The sequence below is a fragment of the Pelmatolapia mariae genome, linkage group LG9 (assembly GCF_036321145.2).
Source record: "Pelmatolapia mariae isolate MD_Pm_ZW linkage group LG9, Pm_UMD_F_2, whole genome shotgun sequence".
Taxonomy (NCBI): domain Eukaryota; kingdom Metazoa; phylum Chordata; class Actinopteri; order Cichliformes; family Cichlidae; genus Pelmatolapia; species Pelmatolapia mariae.
Window position 1 is genome coordinate 8,192,899 of NC_086235.1, and position 20,320 is coordinate 8,213,218.

Genomic DNA, 20,320 nt, shown 5'->3' on the forward strand with positions numbered 1-20,320 from the left:
TGGACACTCTTTCAATGATGAGGATGTACACATACTGGACAGGGAGGAACGCTGGTTTGAGGGCGGAGTCAAGGAGGCCATTTACGTGAAAAGGGAAAGACCATCTCTGAATCGAGGAGGGGGCCTAAGATTATTAGACACCACCAGAAGGCAGCAGGTTCTGTAGCAGGAGTAACTGTGTTTAGAGTGTTTTATAATGTGAAAGTATAGGCAAACTTTTAACATCTCTAAAAACTTCTCCTTCTGTTATCACAGCCCTCATAGATGTCTGAATAGTCTAAACTCACAAGTAACCATAATAGACCAGAAAAAGAAATCTTATTGATGCAAATCTTCTCTAACACCTTCACGTAGCAGGTATCAAACTGATGAGACACTTTTTCTCTTCCCGTTGACAAGAACTTGAATTTTCCATACTTACTGTTTGTTTTGTTGAGGATGTCCAAATTACTAAGGTAAATGGCCTCTATTTGTATAGCGCTTTACTAGTCCTTAAGGACCCCAAAGCGCTTTACACGTTCAGTCATCCACACATTCACACACTGGTGATGGCAAGCTATATTGTAGCCACAGCCACCCTGGGGCGCACTGACAGAGGAGAGGCTGCTGGACACTGGCGCCACCGGGCCCTCTGACCACCACCAGTAGGCAACGGGTGAAGTGTCTTGCCCAAGGACACAATGACCGACACTGTCCAAGCCGGGGCTCGAACCGGCAACCTTCCGAATACAAGGCAAACTCCCAACTCTTGAGCCACAATCGCCCCAATGGGACACAGCTTTGTTTCACAAACAAGTGGAGCTGGGTACAGGGGGATGGCATGAGCTTGCTTGGGGTCAAGGGTTCTTCCAGGTCCAGGATAACAGAAGTTCCATAAAAATTCTTATCCAGTCTAATTCATGCTCCTCAAAGTCTATTGATTTATTGGGTTGTGAACATTAGAGTTCAGAGGGTTTCAGGGCTGCTGGGCATTCGTAGAGAACAAAATATTTCATCTACACTAATGAAATTTATTTTTTAATATTTGTCACATAGAGCATTGCACAGTGCTTTACATGATACACAAGTCCCCCCAAAATAGGTCCACTTGCAGGGTTGTTGTTGGTTGTTGCTGTGTGTCTGTTCTGCTCCTGCTGTCCTCTATATATCACAATGAGTACCACCTCATAAAATATATGGCTCTTGAAGTACCGCCCTTATTGCCGACATTAAAGTACAGTAGTTTAGGCCTATTTAACACCATATACAGTTTACTTGAAACAATTTCATTTCATATATGAATGTTATTCATTTTAACTGCCAGAATGTGACAGGAGTTTAATAATAACAACTGTACTGCATTAAAACTCCACAGCAGGTGGGATATCCAGTCTTTAAGTGATGACCTGATGAAACTTGCTTCCGGGTCCAAACTACATTTATAAAGGCTGTTGTGTTTATAACATTTTTTAATGCTTTGTATTTTGTTCTATTTTACAGTGGTTTGCAAAAGTATTCGGCCCCCTTGAACTTTCCCACATTTTGTCACATTACAGCCACAAACATGAATCAATTTTATTGGAATTCCACGTGAAAGACCAATACAAAGTGGTGTACACGTGAGAAGTGGAACGAAAATCATACATGATTCCAAACATTTTTTACAAATAAGTAACTGCAAAGTGGTCCAAACTGCATTTATAAAGGCTGTTGTGTTTTTAACATGGTTTAATGCTTTGTATTTTTTTTTCCCTATTTCATATGAACAAACACCTCCTGGCATTCTCCTGGCTACTGGGAGTTTCGCCTGGATGGCAAAACTCCCAGTAGCCCCAGTAGTAATAGTTTCGACTCACCAACGGTATCTCCCGGGCCATCAGCGTGACAGCGCCGTGCCGGATTTGCAGTTTTAAGGCTCAGGGAAACGCTCTTTAGCGGCCACGACCGCTGGCAAAAAGGAAAGGCTACTCTTTATAAAAAGGCAACCGTCATCACACTTTCTGACCAATCATAACAGCCCATTTCACACACATCTTTAAATCATCCTCTGCCGAGCAGCCTCCAAACCATGAAGAAACTTTCCTGAACTTTACACTGGTGTATAGTGTTACACAGCATGATGTTTCACTGTGAGTCTGAAGTTTTGATCACAGTAAACCTGCATAACTCCTGTTGTTTTTTTAATATAGAAAATAGAAGCATAGGTGGGAATAAAAAAAAGACTCCCCCCCCCCAAAAAAACAAAAACAAAAACAAAAAGACAAAACTCATCTGTTATGAAAAATTGTATAGTGCAGGTGGAGCGGTGCTGCCTTCAACATCCTCCTTTTATTATCTCACACTGTAGAGACTGTAATAAAAACACAGGGACCAGACTTGGTTTTTAGAGAGAAGTTTGGCAAACAACGAAAACTGAGAACACTTTTTATTTTCATTACTTCACTTTTGTTTCATAGCAGCCACAGGATGGCACCAGAGTCCAGTTAAAAAAAACAAAGTTTAAAATCAGTTTTTCTTCACACCCCTTCACGCTCTTCTTTATGTTTACATCCAAAATGTAATTTAAGGTTCCCACAGTTCCCACGGACAAACAAATCTAACTAAAATCTGCAGTGATGAATGAGCAGAGAACCCAACCCCAAATCCTCCAATCATGTACACCTGACATCAGAGCGGTGACAATGAACAGACCAACCAAGTTTTTTTTCCTTTTTTTCACGGATTAGAGCTGAAAGAAGAAATTCTTCTTGCTGGGAGCTATTTTCAGAAGCAGATTACATACTGCACTAAAGATTTCTTGCAGGTAGAAGGCTGGATTAACTCAAAATAAACTACACTGCATGTGTTCATTGTAATAAGACAACGTGACCACTGACTGAGCCCACTGACACAGACTGCCTAAACAAATAGTCCGTGTTTATTTCCAAGAAACCTTTTGACATAACCTCAAAAAAGCGCGAGCTGGCAGGGGACTCCATAATTGGTCATAATGGCTCATTACCTGTGTGGACTCAGACTGTGGAGGCAATAGTAGATACAAAGAGTCAGCCACGCTGTTCAGCACAGAACTTACGGAGCACCAAAACTGCACACATTCCCTTTATCATGATGGCTCATTTGAAATTTATTTAAAATAAATTATTAGTTAAAGTTTAATTTTCTGAGTTAAACTTGGCTACACCTGACCGTGTAAAATCTGACATTAAAAATCTGAAATTAATTAGATGTTAAAGATAATTTTCAAAAATGATTATCTAATAATTATCTAATAGAGGCAGTATCTTGGTTACATCTCTTGGATGAATGGATGACAGGGTGCTACAGCAGAGGCTTTCATCTGATTAATGCCAGATATTCATGGACTCATGCAGGGTTTAATTTTTACTGAAAGAATGTTAAATATCCAAATCCAGCTGTGTGGGTCTTTGTGCTGTCACTGTGAAATGTGGACTGTGCACCCCGCAGCTATGCAGGAGTTTCTTAAAGTGTCGCTTCAGAGACGTCTATAGCTTGGACACATAGTATTTGCACACTGTTATAATGATTATTTCTTTGCATCTCTGCAGTGTTTTATGGTTAAATAAAAATCAAGTGCAAAACCCTTGAAATTGATCCAGTGGTTTGTGGTTAAAAAGTTTTATAAGCTGAGGTTGTCCATTTTCTGACTTTCTTTATATTCTGATAGTTTGTAACAATCTGAAGTGCAAGAAGAATTGTGAAGTAATTTTAAAATATTGTTCCTAATTTGGGAACAACACCAGCTGCTTCCATGTCTTGCATTAATATTTTAATAACTTCTCTGCTTATTGACAATTGTTCCTCAGATAATTATATTATCTCTATTTGTACGATACGACGAAGGGAAAAACAGGGTACCCTTTTAAAGTCTTGAAACACTTATGTAATTATTTATTTTTGCAAAATAGATGCATTATACTCTGTGCTTTTTCAAAGACAATGACACTTGGGGTTCAAATGAAAGCACTGGGGTGTAACATTATTGGAGATTATGAAGATATTAACAAATTGTACAGATATGTGTGTTTCGATATCTATATATAAATTTAGATGCACAGAAATGCCTGAAAGCAGTGGAATAAAGGAATAAAAAGATTTCAGATGATTAATTCAGGGGGTCCATCTAGCCATCCATCCATTTTAATATGAATTAAAATAGAGTCATGCAAGACTCAAATGCAACGTCGGGAATAAAACACAGTGAGACATGATCAAAGAAAGACACTCTATAAGAAGTCCCACGATATGAGCAAATGTATGTAAGGAGATACTGTAGCAGGAAGGCAGCTTCACATCTTCGCCATGTTGGCGATGACTGGAACGAAAAAACAGACAAACAAGAGCTTTAAGCTTTTCTGCAAATACTTTTCATGTGTTTGTGTTTCCACGTATCTTTTATCTTCTTTACTGTCAGACAGTTAAACACCAGCGAGGCTGCAGCTGAAAGAACAAACGAGAAATGTCTTTTAAACATTATTTTAATGAAATGCTCAATCATGATGAATCAGATTCTCCTGCGTCTTAAGAAAGTAAAAATAAACTAAAAGTAAACTTACTGAAAGTAAAAAAAAAAGGGTGAAAACTAGCGTATGTGGATAAATCTGGTATATTTACACGATGAATTCAATACACATTCATATCTGACTCTGCTGCTTTGTCAACAGCAGCTGTGTTGCTTCCAGTCAGTATCACGTGCTGAGTTCTTGTGCCCTCCTCCTCCTTTGCATCTTTTCAACATCTTCATGTACAAAAACGTTGATGCACAAAATCTGCCATAAAAATCCTCATACAACAATATTGTTTTTTGCTTCTTTTTTCATAAATGACTCATCATCATCATAATCACCTTTTTTAGATGCAAGAAGAATCATATAGAAATGAAAAAGGTATAAATCTTCTGACCGAACCTGCTGGGACTGTGTGAGGTCCTGAGGCTAAGAGTAAGGATTTATCCACAGGAGAGCTGCGTTCTTACAAACCATCCCACTGTGTAAACCTGACATCTGTGGAACAGCTGAGCTGTATGATGTGTACAAGGACACAAAACATTATTTACCATCAGATCCCGAGCCCTCCATGTGTTAATCAAGAAACTGCTGCTATGCTACATCCATAAATAATGAATAAATTAGGAGCTAAAGCGAAAAGGACAGTTTATTTGTACCATCTTCATGTGAACACATTCAAGAACATCACAGATGAAAGAAATATTAAAAAGTTAAAAATATTAAAAACACTACATAAAGCAAGAAAAATAGTTTCTTCCTTCAGTTCAACACAAGTTTAAATGATTCTATCTGAACTCTGTTGAGCCTGATCTCAAGCTTTTTGAGTCTGACTCTGAAACCAGAGGATCTTTCTGTCTCTTCAGATTCACTGTGATCCAGTGATGGGAGTGATTTCAGCCCTGAGTGATCACGCTGATGTTTGCACAGAGCAGACAATGAGGTGAATGTTTTGGCACATTGGTAACAGTGAAACAGTTTATTAGTAACGTGGGATCGTTTGTGTTTGGAGTATGAACTGAGATTCCTGAAGCTCTTGTCACACTGGTCACAGCTGTAGTTTCCTTCCATGTGTGTACGTTCATGCCTGTTACGATGATCTGAACGTGAGAAGCTTTTGTCACAGTGTCTGCACTTGTATGGTTTCTCTCCTGTGTGGACTCGTTTGTGTGTTTTAAGCTCCCATGCAGTGGTGAAGGATGACCCACACTGATCACAGAGGTGCTTTTTAACCCCACTGTGAATGAGTTCATGGCGTTTTAAGTTACGTGATGTGGTGAAGCTTCTCCCACATTCTTTGCAGTTTTTCAGTTTGTCTCCAGTGTGTTTACGTTGATGTCTTTTTAGGGTAACTTGCCAACTGAAAGTTTTTCCACAAAGGTCACAACGAAACGCTTTCCCACCACCACGGTGATGACAGGGTTGAGAACTGGATCCATCTGTGTCTCTCTGCTTCTAAACAAAGACACAAAGACAGTGTAAGTCAGTCCTTCAACATTTTTATCCTGAACGTCGCCTGAAATAAAGAGCATCTCTGCAGACGTCCAATTACATTTTACTGTTTCAGTTAACACACTCAGTTTACTGGGCTGCAATAACTACAATACTACCACCATAATACTACAGTAATACTAAAATCATAACTGACATGAAAATCTGAATAATCACTCAGAGCTGCTTTTCCATGCAGTAGAATTGCTAACATGCTAACACAGTTTAATGAGCAGAGTTGTTCCAAACAGTCAGGCTAAAATGACAAGATAACAATATAAATACAAACCTCACAGTAACTGCACTTGTAGAGTCTCTTTCTGGTGTGGATCTGTTGGTGTCGTCTCAGGTTAAGTGGAGATTTAAAAGTCTTCTCACACAGGTCACATTTATAAGGTCGTCCCTCAGTGTGGGTAAACATGTGTTGTTGTAACTGTGTGTCTGTAGCAAAGTATTTGCCACACTGTTCACAGCAGTACAAATCATGTCTGGTGTGAATGCGTTGGTGTGTATTTCGGTTTCCTCTCTGGCTGAAAGTTTTTCCACAAATCTCACAGCTGTATGCCTTAATTCCAGAGTGGGTAACTAGATGACTCTGTAAGCTGCTACTGTGAGTAAAAGCTCTGCCACACTGATCACAGCTGTATGCTTTAACTCCACTGTGGATGAGTTGGTGTTGTTTTAGGTGACCCTTCAAGGAAAAAGACTTTCCACACAAGTCACAGCTGAACGGTCTCTCTCCAGTGTGGATGACCTGATGCTGTTTTAGTTTATCCTTCCCAGTAAACTCCTTCCCACACTCGTCACAGCTGTATGCCTTAATTCCAGAGTGGGTAACTAGATGCTTCTGTAAGTTGCTACTTTGAGTAAAAGCTCTGCCACACTCGTCACAGCTGTACGCTTTAACTCCACTGTGGATGAGTTGGTGTTTTCTTAGGGACTCCTTCCAGGAAAAAGACTTTCCACACAAATCACAGCTGAACGGTCTCTCTCCAGTGTGGATGACCTGATGCTGTTTTAGTTTCTCCTTCACAGTAAAACCCTTCCCACACTTGTCACAGGTGTATGTTTTCTCTCTCTTTCTTCTGTGAGGTTTGTCGGCCTCCTGAGAGCGCTGACTTCTCGCTCCATGTTGGTCCTGCAGTGACAGAGATACAAACAGAGGCAGTGAGTGAAATGCAGTTGTGGAACAAACTCAACCTTCAAACTCCCTCCATTAACACTAGTTTTAAACCTGAAGGTGGAGTGTGGCACCAAACACCTTAAAGGTCTCTTATCCCCACCTGCTGGTAGTTCTAACACATTACATCCAACCTGGTGCTAAAAATAATTCATGACTGTTTAAACACTAAAATCACGCCCATCCCTCCTGATTGTACACACACACACACACACACACACACACACACAAACTTGTTGTTTGTAATACATATTTCTATAATTTGTATAGATTTATACATAATTATTCAGTGATAATAAATCCTATATTTGTTTATTTGTTTATTCAAAAGGAACCCCATTAGCTTCCACAACAGATGTTGCTCGTCTTCCGTCAAATACAATCACATAAAATATTATACAATAAAGTGGATTCAAGATATCCACATAATTTGGCTCTTACATCCACAGTGAGGTTTGTGAGATTATTATCCTATCATTTGTTACCTTATATCTGTTGAATTAACATACTGCTGTAGGTCATATTATATCCCTTAATCTAGATTGTGTGACGTGTATGTAGTTTCGTTTCCATTTTACTTCTGAGTTAAAAGAATGTGACAGTTATTAGATTTGTTAGATAGGTGTGTATTATCCTGTACCATTGATCTGCTGTGAATGTGTTACATTGTTTCTTGACATTTCATACTGCTGAATCATGAAGAGAATATTGTGTGCAGAGGGCCTTGTTGTGCTGATAATAGAAGAGACACACAACATTCCATACCCCCACCTTTACAGAGAGCAGATAAACAGGGAGTCGAGGTCATAACTTAGGCGCCGTGTGAGAGAAAGAATGTAAATGTTTAAGCTTTTACGACTAGGTGGGGGCCACTAGAGGCTATAAGAGGCTCAGTAACCCTCCACCATTTTGAGATTTGCTGTGACCCTCTTCATGCATTTCTCCCCATCCGGATGGTTTATGCTCATAAAGTGTTGAATTGTATGGAAATAAATAATTGTTGACTGAGCATTTATACACCGAGTAATGTCCTTCCTTCAGCCCAAAGATGAAAAGAATTGGGAGATTTCAACAGGTTTCACAATTAAAATATAAGCAATCAATAATAACAATAATAATAATATCAATAACATTGAGGCACATTACACAAATATCAAAAACAAATCATCTCTTAGAATATTACAACAACTAAAAGTTCTGTAAATCGGCTTTTAAATGTTCATTGAAGTTTTGAATAGTTGCTAATTCTCTAATTTTATAAGATAAGATAAGATAAGATAAGATAACCTTTATTAGTCCCACACGTGGGAAATTTGTTTAAAGCAATTTATTCCTCTTGAAAGTTGCTCTAAATATAACAGTTTTACAAAAAGTTACTTTTAACTCGAGGATTTACTAAATTGCAGTTTGTTGAAAATCGTGTAATATGATTATGCATTTCATCTGGATACTGCAGCTGAGCAGAAATAAATGGGGTGTGTTTAACAGAATTGCATTCTTTATAACTACAAGGAAGCCATAGAATATTTGAGCCTGTACAGGAAGCCAAGAAAGTTGATAATGCATTTTATCGATATTAGTATTAGAGATGGCACGATGCCACTTTTTAATGTCCAATACCGATTCCGATATCATATGGATATCTGCCGATACCGATATGAAGCCGATAAAGCGTTTTTTGTAATCAATAAAACTGTTTTTTAAATTAATATCTTGCTGCATTTTGTATAAGTTCATACTCAAGTTTTAAAAACAAGACACTAAAGCTATTCCGTTATACCAAATGAGCCCTTTGCTCTACTCCCTCTTCACCCACGACTGCAGACTTGCTGATGGTTCTGACACCATCATTAAGTTTGCAGATGACACCACGGTGATTGGCCTCATCAGTGACAACGATGAGGCCGCCTACAGGGAGGAGGTGGATCGTCTGGCTGAGTGGTGCGACACAAACAACCTGCTGCTTAACACCGAGAAGACCAAGGAGCTCATCGTGGACTACAGGAGGAATGCTGACCCACATCCACCCATCTACATTAAGGGGACGGCTGTGGAGCGTGTGAGCAGCTTCAAGTTCCTTGGAGTCCGCATCTCCGAGGATCTCATCTGGACGACCAACTGCTCCAAGCTGGTCAAGAAGGCTCACCAGCGCCTCTTCTTCTTGAGGACTCTGAGGAAGAACCACCTGTCCTCAGACATCCTGGTGAACTTCTATCGCTGCACCATCGAGAGCATCCTGACCAACTGTATAACAGTCTGGTACAGGAACTGCTCCGCCTCGGACCGGAAGGCGCTGCAGAGGGTTGTGAAAACTGCCCAGCGCATCGCCGGAGCACCACTTCCTGCCATAAAAGACATCTACAGGAAGCGGTGTCTGAAAAGGGCTGGGAAAATCATCAAAGACCCCAGTCACCCATCACATGGACTCTTCACCCTCCTGCCCTCTGGGAGGCGCTACAGGAGCCTCCGGACTAAGACCACCAGGTACCGGAACGGCTTCTTCCCCACAGCTGTCAGACTCCTGAACTCTGCCTCCTGACATCTGACCCACGATAAACTCATGGACTGAACATACACACAACCACCTACACACACACACAATGGACAACTGAAATAACAAAGAAAAGTATTTTTCGTGCCTCCCTTTTCTTGTTAATGCCCTACCTGCCCCCTGGCAAAGCTTTGCTAGACCCGCCCCTGCACAGTTACCAGCTGTCAGCTACTTAGAAAACATGAGAGAAGAAGAGGCAGCTGCAGCTTAAGGACACAGACTAACTCCAGTCTTTTTTTCCTGCATTCTAGCTGAAGTACGGGACAAATCGCTTCCTTTTCGCCTCAGTATGGAAGAGATTAAGATTAAAAATGCTGCGGTTTGGAAGCATGTAGTGAGGCTCCAAATGCTCCACCAGTTCGCCGACAGGTCTCGCAGACAACAGCCGCTCTATCGAGTGACACATACTTCTCTGATAAGCAAAGCTGGGTTACGCCAAGTAGCGCGTTTTGTGAGGCGAGGATCGGTCCATTTTTAATTAGTATAGTATGAACATCTAATCTGGATGCCTTATTCTGGACTAACTGAAGTCTGTTAAGATCTGTCTTATTAGCTGCTGACCAAATGATTGAACAATACTCCAGATGAGACATTACTAGTGCATTAATGACATCTTTCATAATTGAAGAAGTGATACAGAAAGAGCATTTCATAGCCATAGCTATGCCTTGTCCCGTTTTCTTAAAAACAGAGTCGATGTGCTGAGACCATGAAAGGTCGTGATTTATGTTAAGGCCGAGTAGTTTAATCTGGGTGACGTGTTCTAACACTGGCGATGGAAAGACTCAGTTGTGGGTTGTTGACTAATCTGCTTCTAATTAACATAGATTTGGATTTAGATACATTTAAAATCATGTTGTTTTTACTTATCCAGTCAAAAACATTCAGCAAATTTTGTTGTGACATGCTGATCAATTCAGAGTTGTCACTGGCTGAATAAAACATGGTGGAATCATTGGCATACCCAAGATTAAGCCAAGACATATTGCAGATCGTTTGTGAAAACTGAATAGAGAAGTGAGGCAGCTGCCTTGGGGTAGACCACAGTTCATGTCGCAGCTCTCGGAGAAATAAACATTATAATAAACCTTTTGCCGTCTTCCAGACAAATAACTTTTCATCGAGCACAGAGCAGCTGGTGAAAATCAATAAGATTTTAGTTTATCAATCAAAAGATCAAAATGTATCAAATCAAATGCAGCACTAAAGTCCACGAATACCACTTTCCCATCATCTAGATGTTTATACCATATGTTATCCGTCATATGAATTAGAGCTGAGCTGGTAAAATGACCAGCTTGGTTCTGTTAAAGTGAATTGTTAAATGTTGTCATTTTTATGCTACCATCTCTACATTGTTTTAACTCTGTGGTGAAAGGAATTTATTTGTCCCCCTCCCCAGCCTCTCGAGGTTCTGGGGGGGGGGGGGCTAATGAGATTCGAAGTGCGTTTCTGAGATACCAACGAGGCCTCCCTTGCAAGTAAATCGATTGATCGCTGTTGCCTTGTTTTTCTTTCATGGGAATAAGTCCTGGAGACAGCGGGGTCTGAGTTTAGACCCAACAGGTCCAGTTAAGAAAAATGTCTGATTGTAACCTGAGGGGGTTTTTTACATTAAGAAAGAGGCACCAAACTAGAGATGGCTCGATCTGATATTACGTATCGGTATCGGTCCGATACTGACGTAAATTATTGGATCGGATATCGGAGAGAAATAAAAAATGTAATCCGATCCATTAAATATCAAAAAAGCACCTCACAAAACTTGTGACACGACGTAACTCGGCTCATAACCGTAGGGTGTCGGAGCAGTGTGCTCACGTGATAGAGCGGCTGTTTGTATTTGTAAACTCAAACCAGCATTTCATCTCTGATGAAGTTATCCCAGAGAGAAGTAAAGCAAGTGTGTAAGTTCGTCTCTGAATGTTTGTAAAGCATTCCCACGTTAAGCTTAACAACAGAGCGAGTACCTCTTCTTGCTGCTACTTCAATCGTGAAACTGCTCAATGATCAGCTGATCGGCTTTTCTGTCGCGAGTCCGTCTCTCTTGTTTGTTTTTGGCCCACTTCGCAGCAGAAAGAGGAAACCAGCGGCTGAACAACAGCAGCACGTTTAAGCTTGATAAGCTGATGTTAGAATTTATTTAATATTAATTTCTAGACCAGGATCCTTTTCTATGTAGCTGACGGCTGGTAACTGTGCAGGGGCGGATCTAGCAAAGTTTAGCCAGGGGGGCCGATAGGGCATGAACAGGGAAAAGGGGGCACAAAGACATACTTTTCTTTCTTATTCTCATTTAAAATGTCTAGCTTTTAATAAATAATTATCTGAATCTTACACCCAAAGTTTTAATCTGATGTAAAATATATAGAAGTCCATTACTGTATATAGTAACTGTTAAGTCTAATATACCCTAGTAAGCTATAGTACTTTTTCCTTTGGGAAGGTACCATCTGTGCAGTCTGCAATTCTGTTGAAGAAAGATGTTGAATCTATGTAATTATTCTTTAAAAATAATTTATTTCTGTGCATTTTCTTTTCACACTGCATCAAATTAAAGTTGATTACGTCGATTAAGCATCATGAGGTGGAGGGTGGGGGTGGTTCCCTTTTTTTTTTTTTGCTGGGAGTTTGCAACCCTATTAGTTAGTTGCTTAATGTTTCTGCTAAGTACTCTTTAAAATACCAGAATAGGAAGGATTGAGTAGGTTTAAGTTAATAGATTGATCAGTATTGCTGAACTATGAAATATTTTGGGTGCAGTGTATTTTTTTACATACAGGTATAAAAGAATAGCTTTAGTGTTGTTGTTTATTTAAACTTGAGTATGAACTTATACAAAATGCAGCAATATATTAAAAGTTTTATTGATTAAAAAACACTATATCGGATTCATATCGGTATCGGCAAATATCAAAATTTATAATATCCGTATCGGACATAAAAAAGTGGTATCGTGCCATCTCTACACCAAACATCAAACCAATTTAAGCCTAAACAGTAACACATGAAAGTAGAGCAGGGCGAAATGACCAAAAATATTAACAGTGCAAATGCAAATTCCTCGGAGCAAATGTCGGCCAATTTCCACTGGAAATGCCTTTTGGTTAAACTGTCAGCAAGGAATTTGCATTTGCACTGTGAAATTTTTATATAACTTCAATACACATAAAAAAAGCTGTTTGTTTAAGTGAAAATACATTGATGGGATTTTTTGCACTAATAAAGTTGTGGAGTTGTAAAGTATTTTGTCTTGCGTCAATTATATCGTCAGATATATCATTATCACAAATTTTCAAATGTATATCGTGATAAATATTTTTGGTCATATCGCCCTGCTCTGTCTGTCACCTTCTGTGTTGAGCTCATTGTTTTCTCTGTAGTGGCTGAGCTGAGTCCAAATAGCTGAAAATGTTCCTCTGCTGCTCCGTCAGACTCTTCTCCTCCTGCTGATCAGCTGGGACACAAAACAGATCTTTGTTAGGCTCCACACTGCACTGAAGAGTCAAAGTGTCTCATATGTTCATCTGACAAGTAAAAGAACACATTTTTGCTTCCTGAGGTGGGCAACTTGTTGGAAACAAACACAAAAGGTTTGAGCACCGATACAAAATTTAGCAGTATATATATATATGTATATGTGTGTGTGTGTGTGTGTGTGTATAGATAGTTAGAGAGAGCCCTTTTGAATGTTGGCAAGTATGTGTATGTGGTGTTAAATAGGCCTATACTACTGCGCTATTATGTCGCTCGTAAGGGGGAAACTCGTTTGAGAACCACTTCTACAGAACAATGGAGATTTCCGTTATACGGTAACACCCTCAAATCACGTGACGCGCAGAATTGTACAATACTGATGCTTGAGAGCGCGCGTGTGATGCAAGTATGTGTAGAGTGTTGAGCGCGTGATCAGTGGTGAGAAAAACAACTCACGAAACTTGATCTTTCTATACTCGTGGCTCACTTGCACTTCTAATCTATTCGTTTGCACACTCACACACACAGCTGTGGTTTCCTGTTTTGCTGCACTCTGGAGAGCCTCGCCTTTAACGGTCTTCTCTCACAGAGAGCAACAGAAAACTTCATTCAGAAAACTTCGAAAAACTCGAGATTGACTGAACTCAGTTCAAAGTTACCTTGGCACTTACCTTTAGATGTGAGAGGTAGTGATGGTCCGCTTGAAGCTGACGCTCCGGTGCGTGTGTCAGAAAGATTAACTGCTTCAGAAGCACTGTGTCGAGGCTTGATTCGTTTGGCCAGAGTCACGTGATTAGTGACATCTGAAGCTTCATTTAGAACGTACCTTTTTTTTTTTTTTATTAAAGTTTGACGAGCATCTTGACTTTTGGTCTTTGGATATTAACAGTCCTGGGTATGTGACTTCTTGTTTAACAGAAATGTTACCACTGTAACAAAAGTCAGTAAAATATACAGCAAAACACCGTCAAATTCCAACGGTAATGGAGCGTAAAACCAAAAACTTCCTTTTACTGTATTAAATAGATTGAATAACCGTTAATTGTGAGACTGGATAAAACTTTGTTTTTTACTGTAATAAAATGTTGAAATTACAAATATTGTCTGTGAAAACAAAAAAATATGCATACATTTTACAATTAAATATTGTAATGTTGAAAATGTCTGAAAAACTTAGATTTTACGGTATTATTTGAGTAAAACTACATCTTTTGGGGTTGTGCACATTGGAATTCACAGTATAAAGCTGTAGATTTTTAAGCAAACAAAAACATTCATTTTGACAGAAGCAAGATGTTAAAAAATAGGGTCCACCGTAATAATACAACCAGTAAATACCATTTCAAAAAAAAAAAAAAAAGCAAATATCAGCAGTGAAAGACAATAAAATTGATAGTATTTTTTTTTATTTTAAAATTCAGATACTGATATACACATTAAAAGTTAGGCCTGCAGTATATCATTGTTAACCTTCTGATAAAAAAAAGATGTTAAAAATAACGTTCATGGTTGTGAATAAAATTGATTTCAATAATCTTTTTTAATTATTATTTTAAAACAACTTTATGTTGTGTTTCACGCCATATTATCAGACCACCTTAAGTGGGTCCGCCTTAAATTTTGAGTTTGTGTGATCGCTGTTGATTGGTAGCTAAACTGCTGGTAAACTGTGTACAGAAAAAAAAATTCTGGTAGCAACATTGTGCAGTATGAGCGAAACCTTTCACCAAAAAAAGGGGAAGCAAGGCAAGACGTGGCTGCAGCGGTCTGCAGACGTGACTTCTGATCAAATTCGAGCCTCCTCCTAAAGAAACAAAGAGCGACATTACATTGCGGGATGACGTCACCTGAAAATGACCAATAGCGCGGCGCGCTGCTGAGCTGTGTGCCAACCGCTCTTTTTTTCATGCAGGAGACTCAAGTTGGCTAACGGACACAGTTTTGAACTCGTATATTAGCGCCATTTATTGCTGCTTGGACCACAGCATCTTCGGAATTTGTAGACATCCTGGCAGCTTACAGTTAGTTCGAGGTGAGGTGAGTACATGCAACTTCAAGTTATCTCTGTTATAAAAATCCACCAGCCCAGCGTTTATAGATAATTTTAGCAGTTCGTTTTTTATGAGTGAGGTTGTGAATTTAGTTAGCATTTGTGAGTTGAGTTAGCATTACTGTCGCGAGGGAAGCATTGCTCTGGATTAGTTTCTGTGTTTGGCGTGCTTAATTCGCTAGGGAGGAATTACCAAAGTACATGGAGTTATGTTAACCTGTAATTTCTGTGGTAAGGTAGTTCAGTCATCAAGGGGCTACATGCTTCATTGTAAATTGCATCGGAATGAGCCACGTTGTTTCTTTCGGTGTAAATATTTTACACATTTCTTTGTTGTCTGTCTCTAAATCTTATTTTGTCTTTATTATGATTAAAAAGGTTTGTTTTGTTCCTGCCCTTTTCAGACACTGAATTTGAGCAGAAACCATAAGGATACTCAAAGGACCTGTGTGTTAGAGTGGATTGTTAAATGTTTGTCATTTTTATGCTTGCCAACTTTGATGAAAGGGATTCCACTGTCCTTCCCCCCAGATTCTCGGGGTTCTGGGTAGGGGGCTGTAAGGTTTTATTGCAGATACATCCTATCTGGAGGATCTACTTCTTTTGATCTAAGCTTCCTGAGTTTATGACCCTTTGATCAGCAACACACACACACACACACACACACACACACACACACACTCCTACTTACATATAGAAGTTCACACATATACATACAATGCGGGGGGCGTTGCTTTGCTGTGTTTTGTGTGAACTGTCTCTCAATAAAAGCCAGCGAGAGGAGGCCATCATGGGGGTCATTTTCGTGCTGGACACAGATGAGGCCTCCCTTGCGCAAGTAATCGATCGAACGCTGTTGCCTTGTTTTCTTTCATGATGAATAAGTCTCTAGAACTAGCGGGGTTTGTGGGAACAGACCCAACACTGTGACTCTCAGGAAATGGTGAGATTTCAGGTCATAATCTTTTTTTCTTTTTTTTTTTCCATTAAATTCATTTTCCTTTTTCCCTTTACAATATTGCTGTTTTGTTTTTGTAAACAGCATCAAATGAGAGGGACAGATGAAACAGTTTAAAGACAATGGCAGGAAAAACATGCTGAAGATTGAAACAAACCTTGGCTGGAAATATTTGGTATGTGTTTTACCGTAAATCAAATTGTTGAAAAACATTCAGCTACACTGCAACACAGGGAAACTTGATTTGCACTTATTTTGTTACTTTAATTTCTTGTCTCATTATTTTTGTCAGTTATTATTGTTTATGGTGTATGCCCTTCTTGTTTTCTTTCTGAATGCAGAAGGTATCTAGCCAGTCCACAATGAAAGCTTCGTTGCACCCCATGAGTCTTCTGGCAGAAATGATGGCGCCTGTATTCTTTGGTTTCCCTAAACATCACACCCTGCCTGTTTATACGAGGCTCTTCAATTAAGTCTGCACCCAAAGATTCAATAAGAGGTAAGCAGTGGTATTATTCAAGTTTTGCTAAAGAAAGATGGACAGGAGACGCTAATCTTAATCAGCCGAGCTCAGGTTCATGTCCAGGTGAGCAGTTTCATACGCTATAAAATGTAGATTGAATGATAGGTCTCATCACCATGCATTCAGCCATTAACTTCAAGTTCTATGATTAGGGCTGTTCGATATAACGATATATATCGGATGATTTACGCTATCGTTTGTTTCGTGGTGTCGCAAAATAAACTGTTTACGGCAATATTTTTTCATCGTTTTGACGGTCACTGTAGTGGCTATATTAATTTCTTAAAGTTCTCTCTTTCTCTTATATTTAATATAACCACACTACAGACGGACAAGCCCCTGTTTTTATGCGTTGTGGTTAGCAACAACGACGTTAACACCATCGGGTGTCCGCTTGTTTATGTTCCACATAAACCTTTCACAATAAAGCTCAAGATCCTGTTGAGACTTTTCAAAATAAACTGAATCACGTGAAAGAGCAGATTATTCACGGATGAGAAGTAAAAAAAGAGCCGCCAGGTGTTTAAAAAATAAACCTTAGACTAAAAGGTTAGAACAGGCTTTTCCCCGCAGCACGCCGTGTAATAAATACAAAGAAAACGGCGGCCGTTACAACTTATATCTAAAAATGTATAGTTTCATGCATCGGTTAAAACACTCGACTCCAAGTACATGACGCGCAGCTGGAAACACTTCCCGCATGACGAGCTGCCCGAGATTCACAGAATTTACAGAAAATGTTACATTTTTGTGATTTATATCGTTATCGGGACGATAGAATTCTTATATCGGGATATGAGATTTTGGTCATATCGCACAGCCCTATCTATGATAAATCAATAGGAAACTTAAATACGTTTTCCAACAAATTATGATTGTGATTAGGGCTGGGTTGTCTATGTATCACTTTTACATAAGTAGATTTAAAGGATAACTATTGCCAAAACGCAACCTGGGCTGTTTTTTTTTTTACTGTATCGATTTTGATGCGCTCAAATTTATGACCCGGCCCCCTAGTATTCCCATTCACTGGCTATTGACCACAAAACAAAATCAAGGTCAATCTCAAAAACGGCTCGTTTGTCGTAATTATGCTTTTAGATATATGTTTGTCTCGTTTACAGTAAAAAAAAAAAAACAGCCCAGGTTGCATTTTGACAATAGCTATCCTTTAAGAACTGTATATTTTACACTTAAGAAATCATTTATCATTAGATCTGTTTTTGGCAGCACGTTTTGTTCATTTCTGTGCATTTTGCTCAAGCACTGATCAAACTTTGTCCATTTTTTGCTGCAGAGGGGATCCTGCCAGTCCAAAGTGAACTCCTGATGGACATTGAAGTATTCCTGTAGAGCTTGTATCTTCGACACCATGCGCATTAGAAACTCCACTGAGTCCTTTCCTTCACCAAGGCAGGACCCAGTGACTCATTACTGTTGATAGGTCAGGGGCAGGTAATATTTTGTTTCATGTTTATTCATTCCTCCATGGATTACCAGCCATATATATGGACACATGCTGTATTCTCAAGATCTATGCTGTTTTGTAGGAATAGAGAAAATGATATGTTTAGTCTGTTTTCAAATGGTATGTCAAATTTTCTCATTGTTTATCAGTAATATTCACTACCTTGGTTATATATGAGCATCTTTAGGTTTTTCTATATTTAGCGGTTGCAAATGTAAAATGTACGGTAAACCATTTATGTTCCTCATATTGTACTGTATTTTTAGCGGTAAAATACCAGCAGCTGTGGTTGCCAGGAATTTACCATAAAATGTATCTGGTCAAATAAAATGCTGTAATTTGTTATACAATTTCACTGTGTTTTTTACTGTCAAAGGTTTTAACCCTTTAGAGCCGAGCGTAGCGCCCCCGCTCCGATTTGCGTAACTATTTTTAAATCTCGGTAGCTCTGCAACCACGTAAGCTAGAGCAATAATTTTTTTTACATATGAAACTGGAGAAGTTGTACTTACATCTTATGCCATCAGCTTGTCCTAGGTCACATTTTCCTTCCACATATAGCTTTGCAAAAACTGCATAAAAAGCGCTTGCAGCAACAAAAACATAATATTCCAGAAACACGTTTTGCCGATCCGATCAGCTGTTCATAACACTTCCTGTCACGGACTGCGCTGGCAGACCGTGGGGAGATGGGGAAATAGGACCCAAACGCTGGACTCTTCAATGCGACAGTGTTTATTTACAAAGGTGGTGAAGTAAACAACAATAAATCCCCTAGTGTCCCTGACTCCCGTGTAGTGTCTTCTTTCCCAAAAAGTCCCCGTGTAGTGCTCTCTGCTCCAGTGTCTCGAGCACTCCTCGTGCTCACTGCTCTCTCTCGTTCCACATTCCTCGTGTAGTCAAACGCAATAATCCCGCGTCGGTGGAAGCTCCATCACTCCTCTAAATAGTTCCACCGACGAGCCCTGATGAGGAGCAGGTGTGTGGCAAGGGCTTCGGGTGTGGCCAATCCTCGAGCTAGGCCACGCCCCTCAGGCCTGAAGATGCCTGTAACTTGGCCACAGAAACAGCAACACACAAACACACACAAACCTGCCTACATACAGATGAGGATAGATCAGAGGCAGTGCAGACAAGACACAATAATAATAATAATAATAATAATAATAATAATAATAATAATAATACTAAAGGTCCACACTGTTCACGGACCCCGAGTCCCCGGAACCGGGTCCGTGACAGTACCCCCCCTCTAAGGGTCGACTCCCGACGACCCGAAAACAAAAACCAAAAACCACAGTACAACCAACCCAGGGCGGGCGGCGGGGGGTCCAGGACGGAGGGCCCCAAAACCACTCCAACAACTCCACTAAACAACAAAAAGGAACACCTCAGTTCAATAGTCCAACCCCAGCCCTAATGGCAGCGGACATAGTTCTGGCAACCGACCCGGTGGGCGGCAAAACAGGTGAGATCTACTGTAGGCAGGCAGAGGCAGAAAACAGTTCCGGAGGCCTACCTCTAGTCCATCGGAGGGAACGCTGGACCTCCGGCGGACGGCCATGTGTCCGGTAGCAACGACAAAACAGTTCAGGGGGCCTGCCACTGATCCAGTGGCGGCGAAGCTTCAGCTCAGGCGGCCTGCCACAGGTCCGGTAGCAGCGGCGAAAAGGTTCCGGTGGCCTTCTCCAGGTCCAGTGGCGGCGGCGGCGGCGGCACTGCTGCTTCCCCGGCGGCTTGCCCCGGGTCCAGTGGCGGCGGCGCTGCTCCAGTGAGCAACAGCGAGGTGTGGCACATGGCCGATGACGCGCTGGTCGCTGACGTGGACACGCTGGACGTGGATGGTGTGGAGGGCGCGCCGGACGTGGACGGCGTGGAGGGCGCGCTGGACGTGGACCCTGCACACTGATCCCCCGCGTAGACTGATCGGATTCCTCCCGCCCGCCGACCTTCGATGGCTGTGCGCGCTCCTCCGGCCTGCCGAGCCCCTCTCTCGATGGCGGGCACTCCTCTCGCTCTCCGAGCTCCTGCTCCTGCTGCAGCTCCGGCCCCTGCAGCTCCAGCTCAGGCGGTGCGCGCTTCTCCGGCCCGCTGAGCCCCTCTCTAGACGGTAGCCGCTC

At 40.7% G+C, this 20,320-nt stretch overlaps 1 protein-coding gene and 1 long non-coding RNA gene across 3 annotated transcripts; one reads left to right on the plus strand and one right to left on the minus strand.

Annotated features, from left to right (window-relative positions):
• Positions 1-4,059: 4,059 nt before the first annotated feature.
• LOC134634035 (zinc finger protein OZF-like) lies at positions 4,060-13,933 on the minus strand. 2 transcript variants are annotated; one of them, XM_063483065.1, is made up of 4 exons: positions 13,873-13,933; positions 13,076-13,181; positions 6,283-7,131; positions 4,060-5,954 (listed from the first exon to the last, which is right to left on the minus strand). In XM_063483065.1, the coding sequence occupies exons 2-4, from the start codon at positions 13,091-13,093 to the stop codon at positions 5,265-5,267; spliced, it is 1,557 nt and encodes a 518-aa protein (XP_063339135.1). In that variant the 5' UTR covers positions 13,094-13,181; positions 13,873-13,933; the 3' UTR covers positions 4,060-5,264. The 2 variants fall into 2 exon arrangements, with proteins under 2 accessions (XP_063339135.1, XP_063339134.1); XM_063483064.1 differs by having other exon boundaries at positions 4,060-5,957.
• Positions 13,934-16,299: 2,366 nt separating this feature from the next.
• LOC134634044 (uncharacterized) lies at positions 16,300-18,463 on the plus strand. Its single transcript, XR_010094801.1, has 3 exons — positions 16,300-16,384; positions 16,551-16,708; positions 18,030-18,463. It is a non-coding gene; the product is annotated as an uncharacterized LOC134634044 (long non-coding RNA).
• Positions 18,464-20,320: the final 1,857 nt, after the last annotated feature.

Coding starts and splice junctions, on each gene's coding strand:
- LOC134634035 (XM_063483064.1), bottom strand. Junction 5,958..6,282: donor ACAAGTGCAGTTACTGTGAG/GTTTGTATTTAT, acceptor GTCTTTGTTTAG/AAGCAGAGAGACACAGATGG.